This window comes from Ursus maritimus, unplaced genomic scaffold (genome assembly GCF_017311325.1).
Source record: "Ursus maritimus isolate PB19 unplaced genomic scaffold, ASM1731132v1 scaffold_15, whole genome shotgun sequence".
Taxonomy (NCBI): Eukaryota; Metazoa; Chordata; class Mammalia; order Carnivora; family Ursidae; genus Ursus; species Ursus maritimus.
In genome coordinates, this window is record NW_024423897.1 from 14,079,969 (window position 1) to 14,095,591 (window position 15,623).

At 44.9% G+C, this 15,623-nt stretch overlaps 1 protein-coding gene across 1 annotated transcript in view; it reads left to right on the top strand.

Moving 5' to 3' along the window:
• Window positions 1-15,623, top strand: part of ATP10B (ATPase phospholipid transporting 10B (putative)) — a 113,979-nt gene that overhangs the window by 31,846 nt on the left and 66,510 nt on the right. Inside the window, exons 4-8 of the mRNA XM_008692415.1 lie at window positions 2,523-2,608; window positions 5,533-5,639; window positions 9,096-9,227; window positions 12,490-12,617; window positions 14,379-14,631. Of these exons, the coding sequence (XP_008690637.1) occupies window positions 2,523-2,608; window positions 5,533-5,639; window positions 9,096-9,227; window positions 12,490-12,617; window positions 14,379-14,631 (706 nt within the window). The remainder of the gene's footprint in view (window positions 1-2,522; window positions 2,609-5,532; window positions 5,640-9,095; window positions 9,228-12,489; window positions 12,618-14,378; window positions 14,632-15,623) is intronic.

Sequence of the window (15,623 nt, forward strand, 5' to 3'; positions counted from 1 at the left end):
TGGCTGGGGTGAAACAGTCTGTGGGGATTTGGGTGGGCTTCATAGAGGAGGTGGCAAAAATAACTCTTAAATGCTTAAAAAATTTAAATACACACACACATACACACACACACTCACTCCTCTCTGGGAAGGGGCTCTCTTTTCCAGGACCCTGATGGCTCCCTGGCCTTTTTGCTTATTAGTGGGGTTTTTTTAGGTAAAGGGCTGAGTCAGAAAGAAATGTTGGTTAGGTGGGCTTCGTCCACAAGCTAAGAAAATCTGTGCTGTTATGAATCAGAAGGGAACCAGAAACTCCCTAACGAGGCTAAAATAAGGACCTTAGAGGGTGTGGCATTCCCCCCATGCCCTCGTGTCCTTGGGCTTCCCTAGCAGCTCCTGGAGTGGCTACAGCAAGTCCCTCAAAGCAAGCAATCCGGAGAGTTTATCTTTGAAGATAGCAAGACCCTCTTTCCAGCGCATTTTGGGGAGGGAAGTAAGGAGCCCTGGGGACAGGTAGCTAGAAAGGGTGAGGTCACCTCCCCAGGAAGAGAGGGAGACGGACAGAGGACCCCAGGCCAGTGCCCAGAAGAAAACAAGAACAAGGGACACTTGAGGAAGAAGGTCCCTGGGAAGCCCCAGCACAGGGACAAGAGGGGCCAACCTCACATTGCCGGCGTCTGCCAGGTGTGATTGAACAGATACTCGGGACGCACTGAGGCAGGATCATTAGCTCTGAGACCCGCTGCCACTCATACCTGAAATGAGCTTGGGTTTAGAAAGCCTGCAATGAGCTGAGTGGTATGGATCTGAGTGAAGCACACGGCTTAATCAGGGGCGTGAAAGCAGCTGACAAATTACAGCGTGATTTGTCATCATCTCAGGACTCGGCAAGTGTTTGTCCCTGAAAGAATCGATACCTGGAGAGAAAAGGGCCATATTTTTAGAAACTCCTGGATGGGTAATTTGTTTCAAGTGAGTGGAGAGTTTATTTATGTTGGCGCCCCCACAGATCCAATGGACAGTATATTTATACGAAGCCAGAAAATGCTATCATTTCTTCTAATCAATTTGCCCCTTTGAACAGCTGTACCTTGAAACTTTGAGCGATAAATTCAGTCCCCATGCTAAAAGCTCTACCCAGGACACCATCTCTCACCCCCTTTAGCTCTCCTTCCTTCTTCTGCATGACATGTTACATCTGCTAAAACTGTCCTCATGGGTTCTGTCTTCTGGGGCACAAATGAGATGGACAGGGAAGGTGGAGTTAGCCCCATTCTACAGATGGGAAACTGAGGCTCAAGAGGTAGAAGGAACATTAGCCCATGTGAGTAGAAAGCAAGTTCTCCCCGCCTCCAGTTGTGCCCCTACCCCATTGGACTATAAGATTTTATCCACCTAGATACCCAGCGAAAGAGAAATCATGGAGAAAAAGGCAAGCATGGGCCTGAAGTACTTCGCTGCAGGAATGTTCGCTGGGGGGCAGTGTGCCGTGCAAGTGAAGGACAGGGGCCCTCCAGTCAGACTTGGATTCAAATTCCGGTCCTGGGGGGGCCATGGGCAGCCTGTCTACCCTTCTGAGCCATGGTTTTTCCATCCCTAAAGAGGGGATAATTGGTATTTCTACTTCATAGATTAATTGTAAGCTTAAAAATAAATAATATATATGAAGTCTCATCACAGCATCTGGCAGAAATGAATAAATACATGGTGTTTATTGTGTTTTATGAGCTACAATTTCCACAGCATGTTCATAATACAGAAACAAATTGAGACGATATAAACATACTGTAGTGAAATGGGGAAATGACTATGGCATTCATACAGTAGGTTTCTGTGTCGGTGTTAATAAAGATGTATAAAAAATTTAAGATGTAAAAATTTCCAATTTATATGAACACCATCTCATTTTTTGAAATACATAAATGTATGTGTGCACATACATACATGTATATGTTTGTATATTTTTAAAATTGTGTATATATATATTATTTTTTAAACCCTAGAAGTGTTATATACACAAGAATAGTAATTCTAGTTACCTCTAGGTGGTGTGATTTATAATCTCTTTTTGATTATGTCTGTGCTGCCCAACGTGGGAGCCACTTGCCACATGTAGCTATTTAATTAAAATTAAATAAAATTTAAAAACCAGCTTCTCGGTCGTACTTCCACATTTCAACAGCCACGGGCACTGAGGAGCTTCCATACTGGACACGCAGACTCAGAACACTTCCCTCGTTGCTATAGGTTCTGTTGGGTGGCGCTGGTCTGGAAACTCAAACCCAGGCCCGCCGGAGAGCTGTGGGCAGGGCAGGGGCCTCCCTCTGCCGTGCCTCCAACTTTCCAGCATTTTCAGTGCATCTGCTCCCTCCTTCTTAAGGAGGATTTCACTTCTCTTCTAACATTTTACAGCTATCACGATGTGACAAAGCAGGGATTGCCTTGGTTGCGATGGTTCTAACAGGGATGAGCTCTCCCCTAGGGATCCTATGAAAACTAGATCCCTCTGACTTAATGACCGCCTGGTGTTCTCTCCCCCACAGGACGTACAGTTTGAACCCGAAGGCTTCTGCAACACCATCGTGTGTGAGAAACCCAACAACCACCTCAACAAGTTTAAGGGTTATATGTAAGTACGTATAATGCCCCTGCACTGCTGTTAACTATTTCCCCCCGCAGCGAGACACATCTTTGCTGGAAATGGCCGAACGGATAAGCGTCCGGGTCTTGAGGATGTGTCTTTCTTTTTACCATAAAGAAATGCTAAGGAAACCTAATAACTTTGGGAAGGAAAATTTTCCTATTCTTTTTCTCTCTCTCTCTCTTTTTTTTTTTTTTTTTTTTGGCCAGAGTGGCAGTTAATTATCTTGTAGGGTTAAATTTACTAATTTTTTTTTTAAAACCTCTGGTGAAATAACATCAAAATCATGACCACACTCTGATTCAGGAAAGGCAAGATTTCACTGAGGTCGGTGTTGCAGGTAAGAACAGGGACTTTTGAGTTTGACAGACCTGGGTTTGAAATCAAGTTTTATCACTTACAAGCTGTGTGACCTTGAGGAAATTCATTAACCTCTCTGGTCCCTGGTTTTCATACCTGTAAAACAAAGATTAAAAGGTCCACATCGTGGGACTTGTGTTTTCTACGAATTAAGTAGTTTACCCCATGCAGAGCCCGTAGCACAGCACCTGGCGCACAGTTGGCTGGTGGCTGAGCTCTACTCAGCAGTGTCACTCGTACGCCTCAGCTTTAGCTTGGCCTGAGAATTTGGCTGTAATTCTGCTCCCACGTCAGACCACTGGTCTTAATGCAAAGACAGACCAAAAAAGAGTGATGGTAACAATGAGAAACATGCCCTCATTCAGCGCTTTCACAGTTTCTAGAGTACTTAACGGAACATCACCTCTATCTGACTGTTAGGATCCCCATTTTCCAGATGGGGACGTGACTGTTATCCCCATTTTCCAGATGATCTAAGACTTTCCAGATAGACCCAAAGGTGTACAATAGGTACCAGACAATACCAGGGCTTGAATCCAGGTCTTTCCACTTGAGCCCCGGTATGTTTTGCAGTTGTGCAGAACAGAGCTCAGCTTGGTAAGGCACTTCTTGCCCAGTCGGGTCTGGAATAAGGCGTAAGTAGTCTTGGAAGGCAGACGTCTGTGCTTTCTCTCCACCCACATTTTCTCTGGCCTGTATGCGATGTCCCGAGGAGCAATATGAGAGGAGAAAGGATAAGAACAATACAAGATAGGGGCGCCTGGGTGGCACAGTCGTTAAGTGTCTGCCTTTGGCTCAGGACGTGATCCCAGCATTCTGGGATCGAGTCCCACATCAGGCTCCTCCACTGGGAGCCTGCTTCTTCCTCTCCCACTCCCCCTGCTTGTGTTCCCTCTCTCGCTGGCTGTCTCTCTCTGTCAAATGAATAAATCAAATCTTTAAAAAAAAAAAAAAAGAACAATACAAGATAAATAGCGGGTTTTAAACACAAATTATTTTAAAATGCACGACAGCACAGACAGAGACAGGCAGCGCAGGGCCCAAGCTCCTGGCAAAGAGGAGCATTCGTTGCAGACATCTGTTCAGGTAGAACTTGCCACCTGCCCCAGCAAAGAGGCCATCCCTTGTGCCCGAGGCTGGTGGATTTGGTTCATCCAAGTCAGCTGGCAGACATTCTCTTGTTAGAGTCAAAAGAATTGCAAATGGAAAGGACTCTGATTCAGTGCAAGTTAATGGGGCACTATTCTGGGAACCCTTGTGTGAAACCGCATGACGGCTGCTGTCTGTGGCCTGAGTCCCCGAGTCCTAGGATTTCCCATGTATTAGGTGTGCGGCCTCAGAAAAATCTCTCACCCTCTCTGGGCTTCCTCTTTTTCATGAGAAGGATAAAGGATAATCACCCTTCTAACTTCCCAGGAGTAGGAAGAGTCAAATAAAATGATACAAGTAAACTTAGTTTATAACCACAGTAAGGAATAATTGGTATGAAAAGGCATATTGAGTGGCAGAATAGCTTCTGGGGCCAGACTTTGTGGACTCGAATCCCCATTCTGCCATTTCCTAGCTCTATGAACTTGCCTCAGTTTCCATGTCCATAAAGTGGGTAGGTAACATAACCTGTTTCCCAAGCTTGTCATGATGATTAACTGAGTTTGTGAATGGAAAACAATTATCACCAGACCTAGAAAAATGAAGTATTGAAGAACTAAAAAGAGAAAAGCCCTAAGGGTTCAGATTGTTATTCTTTTCGTTCTCCCTAATGCTTTCGGGAAGTTATATTTAAATTTAAATGTCCCAAATATACCAAAGGAAGGGCATCAGCATCCAGTAAGGGCCAGACCCCAGGTAATAACTGGTGGTGGTTGGCCTCAGAAGTTTCTGGTGTGAGGTGGAAAACTGCAAATGCCCCTGAGGCTAGAGCAGGGAAAAAACTACTTGGCTTTCAGGAGCTGCCTCCCACCCATGGCACAGAAGGCTACCGTCCCCTCCTGTGAGGTCTGTTTATTTCACGAGAGATGGAGCAAGAGGAGGGTGGTACAGGAGAGAGCAAGTCAGAGATGTAGCTCCCAAAAAGAGGAGCCTTGCCATCTCACAGTGTGAGGGGGGCACAGTCTGGTGGCTTCCGCAGACCTGCACAGTCGGACTCTGCGGTCTGGTCCCCGCGGCCAGGTGAGAGTGAGCATGGGAACGCTGCCTGAGGCAACACAGCACCGTCTTTGTAGGGCCAGAAGCCACTTCCCCACACTAAACCATTCTGAGTGAGAAAACTGAAGCCAATGCTTTTTCAGCAGAGCTCTGACTTTGAGGTGGCTAAATGATTTCCGTAGGGATGGATAATTCCTTTTAAAGGTCCAGCCCCCACCAGGCCTCCCAGGAGCAATGAAGGTTGTTCTTGAACCTGGAGACCAGATGCCGAGTTAATAATGCCCATTACACTTCTGAAAAAGAGGGAGGAGAGGGATCGTGTTCACTCACCACTTCTAATTCTGTGATGCAACCAGTGACAGCGTGAAGAGGCCACCTAACCGCTCCCGGTATTTCTTCATCCCCAGGGAGCATCCTGACCAGACGAGGACTGGCTTTGGCAGTGAGAGTCTTCTGCTTCGAGGCTGCACCATCAGAAACACCGAGGTGGCTGTTGGCATCGTCATCTATGCAGGTCATTGATTTACGTTGTGCCTTCCCCTTCCCCTCCCGCTCCCATCCCCTCCAAATCCACCTTCAGTCAGTGGGAATGTTCTGAGGGCTACAAGAAACTTCCCATTTCTCAGCTCAGCAAAGTGAGACTAGAATCACAGCAGCTTACTTGGTTCGCAAGAGACGTGCTAGATTCCAAGCTAACGTCACTCATCGGAACAGAAAGAGGGGTTCGTGCTCGTTCACCTCTGCTGGGTTTGTGACACTAACTACAGGCAGGATGAAGAGTGCTTTCTTGAGCCTGAGGAATAATCTCACCCAACTTAACAACTCACCTTTTTGTGAAAATGGTGCTTCCATTTCCTCACCTATGCAAATGGGAAGAACATTTGGCTCAGTCTCACAATGTACTCGTGAGATCAAATGACCCAACACATGAAACAGATTATGTCTAACACGGTGAGCACTCCTTGGGTTTTCGCTGTTGCTTCTGCAGTTATGTGTGTATTACTTATTCATTTTGTGGTGCTCTAGCTCTCCTTTCCACTTTGATTTTGTGTTCCGATGGGGAAAAAACAAAAAGCAGCCCTTATACAATGAACCTGTAGTCTTAGAGGCCGTCTTGGGACTGCTGCTATATATCCAGTACCCAGCGCCCAGCACTCGGTTGGTGCTCAATAAATTTCAGCTGTTTCATCGACAACTGCAGACTTCTTCCTCTGCAGAGAAAACAGTCTCCCTGGAGTGTCTACCTTCCCTGGAAGACCCCAGATTATGTTTTCCTGGGTGTCCCACTTGCTAGGACATCTTGAAATATTGTGTTTGTTATTTTCTTTGATTTGGAATTCATAGAACCCCACTTTTGATGGATATGGCAGAGAATTTAAACATCAATCTACCTGAAGATTCACTTTTTGAAACTGGCAAAGAAAAACAGGTTTTTAAAAAGATAATGTCCCAGTCTAGCTAGCTTTCCCTAACTTGGCAGAGGGGGATTGTGTTTGTCAGTTCAGGTGACTCTTTTCAAGGGTCTTTGGCAATGGAGTTCAATGCTATCTGGTAGACCTACTAAAGATAAACTCTGAAGAAATCCCAACCCCAGCAAAAAATCCCACTTGGGCTTGGAGTTTGCTTCTCTGCCTGATCAGAAATGAAACTCTGAGTGAGTGATGAGCATGGTAAATGAGGAGGCAGATTTGGGAGAGAGTAAATCATGACTGTGAGGAGTCAGGGTGCCTGGGGGTGACATCTGCTGGCTGGCTGCATGTTCCTCAGTGTGTTGGTTAAGCTTTCAACACAAGGGTCTAATAGTTCTCACCTTGTAGGGTTATCAGGGTCAAATAACATTGTCTGTGAAAGGAGCCTAACACAGTGCCTGGCACATATTAGGTTCTCAAAAAGTGTGAACAAAAATGGCACTAATTGTTTTAGTATAGTTATCTAGAGCAAGGGGTTCTCAACCTTGGTACTATTGACATTTTGTTCTAGATTGTTCTTTGTGGTTGGGGGCTGTCCTGTAGAATGTTTAGCAGCATCCCTGGCCTCGAGATGCCATTAGGATGTGACAACCCAAAATTTCTCAATACATTGCCAGATGTCCCCTGGGGAGTAAAATCACCCCTGGTTGAGAACAACTTGTCTAGAGTCACATTCTCTCCTCTGAAAATATGAATAAACAAAATAGGAGCACCTCAGCGTCTAAGGCCCAAAAAGGTCAAAGTGAGCCTCCCAGAAGGAAGAGATCCAACATAAAGGTGTGTGCTCCTCACAGCAAACATCTATTGAGTCCCTACTGTGTGTAAGGAAGTAATTTAGATACTTTGTGTATATTAATTCATTCTTCTGCCCCAAACACACACACACAACTCTTTTCTCTCATTCTGCAGATGAGGAATTGAGTGAGGTACAAAGGCATTAATTCACCCAAGATCATTTGTCTCCTGAGATTAATTCCTTATAACCTAATGTCAAGTCTCTACAGAGACAAGCTCTGACTCTAGAGACCACATTCCAACCATTACACCATACTGCCTTCCTTGTGAGCCCAACGTTTATCAAACGAACAGAGGGATTTCAGAAGGTGAGGAGCAGGTGGGTAAAGAGGGAGATCTGAGGACCCCTGACGTGACGTGAGCCTGAAGCAGGTGGGAAAGGCACGAAGCCACCAGTGCAGTCAGCCTGTGCTCATTGCTGTGGAAACCCGCCCCCCTCACAACTACAGCAACTTGAGTCTGATTAATAAGCCCAGCGTTTGCTCACTCCTACTGTTTTGTTGCCACTTTAAATCCACAAGGCAACCAGCTAAAGAGCATTAAAGCCATTCACTGCTGGAGTTGATATATTGGTTTTCTTTAATTTTGCACAGCAAATATGTGGTGTTTTTTTAATTTGCTGTGAAGTACAGCATGGTGGTTAAGTTTAACAGCCCCAAAGGACAGGCTCTGTCTAAAGACAAAATCTCAGCTTGGCTCTCAGCTCTTAGTTGTGTGGCCTGGGTACCATGAATTGGTAGGAGAAAGAGTGGGAATCAGAATCCTGGGTTCTCAGTATGGCTCTGATGTCATGGTTCTTTCCATTTGGGCAGGTCCCTTCTACTCTTTGGTCCCCAGTCTCCAACTGGAACAAGGGTGATTGGATGAGATTGGTAGTTTTCAAATTCTGTTGTCCTCGCTTTGAACAAAATTTTATGCAGAACTCCAGGATAAGTGTAGAGCAGCTCAAGGCCAATGCTGGAGTGGAGGTTTTTGGCCCCTACCACTCTTACACAAGCAACACCAACACCTGAGGCAAAGAGACAAGAATGAAAACTATTGGCCTCAGGCACTGTCCTGCCACAGGGCCTTGGCATGTACTGTTGCCCAAGCCCAAAACCATGTTCTCCCAACTCTTTTCTCTCCTTTAAGATGTCCCTTATATGTCACCTCCTCTGAGAAGCCTTCCCTGACCATGTTCTGTAACACCATCTCTTACTTATCAGCCCATTGTTTATTTCATGGGACTTATTACTAACTGTAATTATTTATTTGTTTTCTTGAATATTTTCACCAAAATGTGAGTCATCTGTCTCGTCCTTGTATCCTACCATTAGCCCATAACAGTGCCTTTGTGCAAATTAGAAAAAAAAAAATAGCCCTTCCTCTAGACAGCTTACTGTACATTTGCAGAAACGTATCATGATAAACCTACAAATCTACAACAACAACTGAATGAGGGGTGTTTCTTGAGTTGTGCAGTGTACAACCTTAGCTCTGTCATTGTGTACTACAGTGTCTGGTGTGGAGGTGATGCTCAGTAAACACATGTGAAAAATTGTGTGAGGCCTCTGCAGCTGTGCTCAGCAATCTCCCTGAGGCAGGAAAGATTTATGTAGAGGAAGAAGTCTCTCTTCTATTGTAAGCTCCTGTGAGAAGAGCTAAGGATATGAGCCAGGCCAGAGGAAAACAGAAGTTAAGACTTATTACCTCATTTTCTCTCAAAGGCCACGAGACAAAAGCCATGCTGAACAACAAGGGCCCACGGTATAAACGCAGCAAGATTGAGCGGCGCATGAACACAGACATCTTCTTCTGCATTGGACTCCTCTTCCTCATGTGTCTCATTGGAGCTATAGGTATGGAATGTTCTAGAAGGAACAAGACCACAGTAAACTTCTGTTTCTTTGGGGAAGTTGTTTCAGCTGAGTCTCAGTTTCCTCATCTATTAGAGTTAATAAAAAAATAAATCCTACCCTGTATTTTAATAGGCTATCAATCAGATAAAAATGCTTGTGGGGGCACCTGGCTGGCTCAGATAATAGAGCGTGTGACTCTTGAGCTCAGGATCCTGAATTCTGGCCCCATGCTAGGGGTGAGATTACTTTTTAAAAAAAATGCTTATGAAAACCTGCTGAAATTATTATGTACTCTAAATATTAGGACTATTATCTATCATTTATTTCTCCAAGAAATACTTACTGAACCCAGGCACTCTCTTAGCATAAGAAAATAAAAAGATGAATCAGTTTGAGGACTAGTCCTTAAGAGCTCATGGTTTAGCAGGAAGAAGTCCAACACATGAACAGAATTGGTATAATCTGTCCTATACATGCAAGTACTATCTTAGTTTTCTATCATTGCTATAAAAAGACAACACAAATTTAGCAGTTTAAAACAATACTCATTTATTCTGTTACAGTGCTGGAAGTAAGAAGTCCAAAATTAATTCTACTGGATCAGTTCAAGGGTCAGCAGGGCTCACTCCTTCTGGAGGCTTTGAGGGGAGACTCTGTCTCTTGTCTTTTTGAGCTTCTACTGACTCCTTCCTCTTTCTTCAAAGTGCGTTACTCCAATCTCTGCTCACACTTCCTTCTCCTTTTTCTGTAGTAGTATCTCCCTATGCCTCTTTTTTATAAGGACATTTATAACTACATCACTGGGCCCACCTGGATAATCAAGGACACTCTTCCCCATCTCAAGACCCTTAACTTAAATCACATTCTCAAAGCCCCTTTTGCCATGTAAGATAGCATATTGTTGGGGCCAGGATGTTAGGATGTGGACATCGGAGGAGGCCATTATTCACACTACTGTTGGTAATATGAGAGCATCGGGGGAGGAAGTCTTCCTCGAAGAGGTCAATGGAGCTGATCCCTGAATGCAATAGGCATTCACCACAGGAGGTAGGCAGCAGAGACAGGATGGGGGCGGGGGGTAACTGTGAAAAGAGAGAAGTCACTCTTAGCCCCAGGAACAGCACAAGCAAAGCACAGAGGTAGGAAGGAGAATCATTTTATGCAAAGGAGCATTTGGCTCTTCGGTGTGGCAAGAGCAAGGCCAAGCATGGAGACCTGATTAGAACCAGTCTGCGGCCACGTTCTATAACTGCTGAGTGTGGAAAGCTGCAGAGGTATAGACATGAATAATTTGAGCCATTTAAGTTGATTCTCAGAGTGTAGGCAAAGAGGGACACTTGGTCTTATCTACTTTCTCTAAGGATGGTCCTCAGAGACGATCAAGAGGAAAAATTCATGCTAAGTCCAGAACCCCCTGCTGACCCCAAACGAGTGAGCAACAATGGTGTTTGCTCTTTACTTGCCTTGGTCAGAAATTGTGCCCATCGCTGTTCTTGGAAGATTGTGTCTGAAAAGATAAGACCTCCTAGGGCCCAGGGAGATTTTGTGTGCCACCATGGTGAGGACGAGGGGATTTAGTCTCATGAGTACCCTGGGGTTTTTAACTGTGCTTCCCAGATGTGTCTAATGGCACTCCAGGTGAGGGTGGCCCGCAGCTGGGAGGAGAATACCCAGAGGGCCAGTGAAGTAAGGGAACAACACCATCCGCTTGTGGCCACCTCCATGCCCTCAGAGACACTGCAGGAACTGTTTGTTGCCTCTGCTTCAGAACAGGTTTTTTGAGGCAGCGTGTGAGCTGGAAAGGACATTTTAGATCATCTCACTGTGTCTCCAAAGAAAGGAAGTTAATGATTAAAAGGTCACACAGTGAGATAAAGTATAGGCAAACCAGAATCTGCTTGGCAGATTGCCCAAAATAATAAGTAAATTGAAAAAGTAACAGGGAGGGGAAGAATTGTATGCTGTCTGAGAACCACTACTCATACACAGTGACAGGCCTCTGATGGTGCCTAATTAAAGCACAGTGCCTGCTATGAAAGCTCTCAAGTCAGTGTCATTCAAGAGTTCTCTATTGTATGCTTACTTGGACTGCATAAAGATGATGGTCTTTTTTTTCTTTGCCCAGAATGCCCTCCCTAGGCCTTTTTGATCACCTGAAGCCTTCCTGGTCTTCAGGACCTCTCAAGGGCTCCTCCTTCATGCAGACTTCCCTGTCTCCCTTGAAGGCTAGAGTTATCTGCTCTATAATAATACCTTAAAATAACCTCATGTCTGTAGATCTCCTTTCTTCTGCCATGTATAATGGCATTGGGCCCAACCTCCTGGGCAAAGAAGCATCCTGGGGACAAGACAGCTTCCCCTATGCTTTTTTTTCCCTGTAGTTCCTATCCTGGGGCTGAGAGCATTATACACATTTGGTTATTCTATTTTCACAGTAACCCCACAGAGGAGGTATTATTACTAATTGACAGATGAGACACTGGGATTCAGAAAGCTCTGTAGCATTTCCTCTTATTAATCCTCAAGTGATGAATGTTTATCCCCATCTGTGGACAAGGAAACAGGGTTCGTTCTGCATTTGAATATGTTACTATGAGTTCTCATAGCGTTCCACACTCTGCATAATACCTCTCACACTGTGGGATTTGTCCCTTTACATCTGGTCTGACTTAGGGACCTCCTCAAAGAAAAGAGCTGAGACCAATTCCTTCCTGAATTAATAAATGTTGGATGGGGGGGGGGGACAGCAGGGAAGAGTGGGTGAACAGAGACATGGGTGAGTGAGTGTATGGATGGATGAACTGTGGATGGGTGGGTGGATGAATAGATGAATTGTGAAAATGTGGATGGGTAGACGGATGAATGGGTTTATGCATGGGGGAAGAAGAAGGGCTAGCTTACAGGTCTATCAAGATCCCCAGCCATGCACTTTTCACCACACAACCGAAAAGAACCTGGGTCCCCTTTTCTCTTTCCAATCCTTCTATAACAGGACTGCATCAAAATATAAGCAATCCCCATGCTAGTCTCCTCCTGGTGAGACAGACTTTAATTCCATCAAGAGATTGAAATGTAGGGGATGTGAAGGACCACTTTAGATGAATGCATACATACAGAACTAGGCTGTACAAAATAGGGATGGGCTCCTCCAAAGCACACTCACTTTCAGGAATAAATAAAGTGCTGATATAATAGCCCTTAATTAGATTAATATAGAATTAAGTGAAGATTCTGCTTAATCTCTGATTTTGCCTGCTCTCAGGTCACTGCCTCTGGAATGGGACCTTTGAAGAACACCCTCCCTTTGATGTGCCAGATGCCAAGGGCAGCTTCCCTCCCCTTGCCCTTGGAGGCTTCTACATGTTCCTTACAATGATCATCCTGCTCCAGGTAGGAAGCCCTCCCTAGCGAGGGGCTCAAGAAGACCTATGATCAGTACCTGCACAACTTTGTGAAATAAAGAAAAAACAGTGCTGGCCCCAAGAAAGAACTAACTGAAATAAGATGAAAAAAATGGTCATTGCTTTCTTGTGAGTCTTTGAAGGTACTCACATTTGGGGTAATGTCAGGACAAGCCCTACCTTGTGGAAGGAACCTTGCTCTCAGATAATAGTGGAGGAAAATATTTATCAGGCTTTTCTATTTAAGAGTAAGATTATAGTAGTAATCCAAGTGTACCCGCCTCTTTGCCAGATATAAAAGAACAGGTAAAATCCTAATGACCTGGGAACAGAAGAAGATAAAATAGCTCAGAGAACTGCAGAGAACCATCAAGCCCTAAGGATTGGGAGAAAAAAAAAAAAAACACAGGTTATGGGGTGCCTGGGTCGCTCAGTCGTTAAGCATCTACCTTTAGCTCAGGGTGTGATCCCGGCATTCTGGGATGGAGCCCCGCATCAGGCTTCTCCGCTGGGAGCCTGCTTCTTCCTCTCCCACTCCCCTGCTTGTGTTCCCTCTAAAACCCACAGGTTAATGTTTTAGCATCTGATAGATTTAGAGGGAAAAAACACAACTGGCCCTATAGAGGAGAAAACACAAAAGCATAGAGCACCTACAAGAAAGGGGCAGTAAGGAATAAAAAGATGAATAAATTCTTCAGGCTCTGTAAGAAGTTACAGTCAATGAAAAGATGAGGGAAATTGCAGTTTTGTTTTGATGAAGCTCCATTTACATTCAATTTCTTGTAGTATTTGAGGGTGTTTTGTTCTCTTACAGGTGTAATTTTTTCAGTCATTAGTTCATTCATGCATTTAGCAGAGTAATCTTTTTTAAATGTGAGTTGGACCATACTGTTCCTCTGCCCAGAACACTCCCAATAGTTTCACATCTGCTCCAAGAGAAATCCACAGTCCTATGGCAGTGAACGAGGCCCTACATGATCTGGACTCTGACTTCCCCACTGGCCTCACCGCCTAGCCATCTCCTGCTCATTCGTACAAGACCTGCTTATTCTTTCCCCTCAATTACCCAGCCCACTCCCATCCCAGTCTTTGCCCAGAATGCTCCTCTTCCCACAGATAACTTCCTGGTTCACACCCTCATTTCTTCAGATCTCTGCTCAAAGGTCATGGTTTATAAAAGAGTCCCTCCCAGTCACCACCTTCTACCCTCTTGACTTTTCTTTTTCACTGCCTGATATATATTTCTTTATTTGTTTACTGGAATGTGAGGTCTTCAAAGCCAGGGATTTTGTTCTGCTTGCTGCCATCTCCAGGACCCAGCACAGGATCTGACACCCAACAAGCGCTTGGAAGATATTAGGTATTGAATCAGAGACAGTAATCAACAATGGGTCTGAATACATATAAAAGTTAGTGACAGCCCTTAGTGGCACAGCGATCTGAGGGGTATCAGGAAACTCTGACAGAGGCACTAGAGCTCCTTCTTCCCTAACCACTCGGTCATTAAACAACCAATAGTGAGTGTGTACTCTGTACCAGACCTCCCTGGTTGAAGAAGGCACCTGTTTTTCAGATGCCCCTAAGAATTCCAAGGGAGGCATAAAGTCATTGACCTTTAGTTTCTCAGAGAAAGTCCATCATGTGAGCTGACCTCAGCTTTCCATTAAATGCCTTTGCTACCCACTGGTGAGAGTTCTGAGACGGGACACTGGCCTGGTCTCTGACACTGTGGGAATCAATCTCCCTACAGGTGCTGATCCCAGTCTCCCTGTACGTGTCCATTGAGCTGGTGAAGCTCGGGCAAGTCTTCTTCCTGCATAATGACCTTGACCTGTATGATGAAGAGACCGATTTGCCCATTCAGTGTCGAGCCCTCAACATCACTGAGGACTTGGGCCAGATCCAGTATGTCTTCTCTGACAAGACGGGGACACTGACTGAGAACAAGATGGTCTTTCGGCGTTGCACTATCATGGGCAGCGAGTATTCTCACCAAGAAAATGGTACGAAGGTTCCTAGGGGCCCTTAGCCCTCTTTCTAAATGAATCACCCTGCTCTCCTAAAAGAATGATAATGAAAGACATTTTCCTGGATCCCCACAGAGGTTTCCTGGCTCTGTGGCAGGTTGCTTCCTGTATCCCTGTGGGCTTCCTTTTCCTAGATCAGTTCTGTTCTCATCACCTGTAAACTTTCCTTTGTTCACAAAGGCTATCAGTGATCTCTTGTGTGGTAGCCCTCCATTCGGTCTTTGGTGCTATTTACACACAGGATTTTTGTCTGTCAGGAATGTACTGGAAACATGTACAAATTATGTACCAGTTATACAGCCGAGGTTTAAGAATTTTGGGGGTCACTTTACCTGACATGTCAGGACTGGCCTCAGTGTAGACACATGATCAGATTCAATACATCCAGGAAAAGCCTTCCACATTAACTGATCTTTTGGATTTTTACTGAAGCAGAGCTTTGACTTAGGAAGTATGGCTGAACAATGCCTGGACTGTCATCACACATGGACTGAAGGTGGCCTGTAAAGCTGACCTGATTTCCTCAGCAGCCCTCCACCATCACACCACAAACACAACACACATACTTTCTAACTAAGAAAAGAAACTCTCAAGAGAGCAGCATTCATTCTTTTGAGTGGGAGGAAAAAAGAAGAAAGGGAGCGATATTATGGGTCCCCCAATCACCCTTGCCATGTGGTAACCACTTAAATGGGAGCTTCCAATCTCTTTTTAATAATAATAACAACTACTCTGACCAGTACTCAGAGTATATCAATCACTTTGACACACTATTTTATTAAGTCTTCCAAACAACCCTATGAGTTAGGTACTTTTTTAAAACCCCTAATGGAGGAAATAGGGGCACAGGTTTAGTCAAAGCTCAGTCACATAGCTAGGAAGGAGTAGAGCTATATTTGAATCTGTGCAACTTAGTTGCACCCCTCTTTCTCTAGTCAAGGTAGCCCAGTTGCCCATGCTCCAGAGCA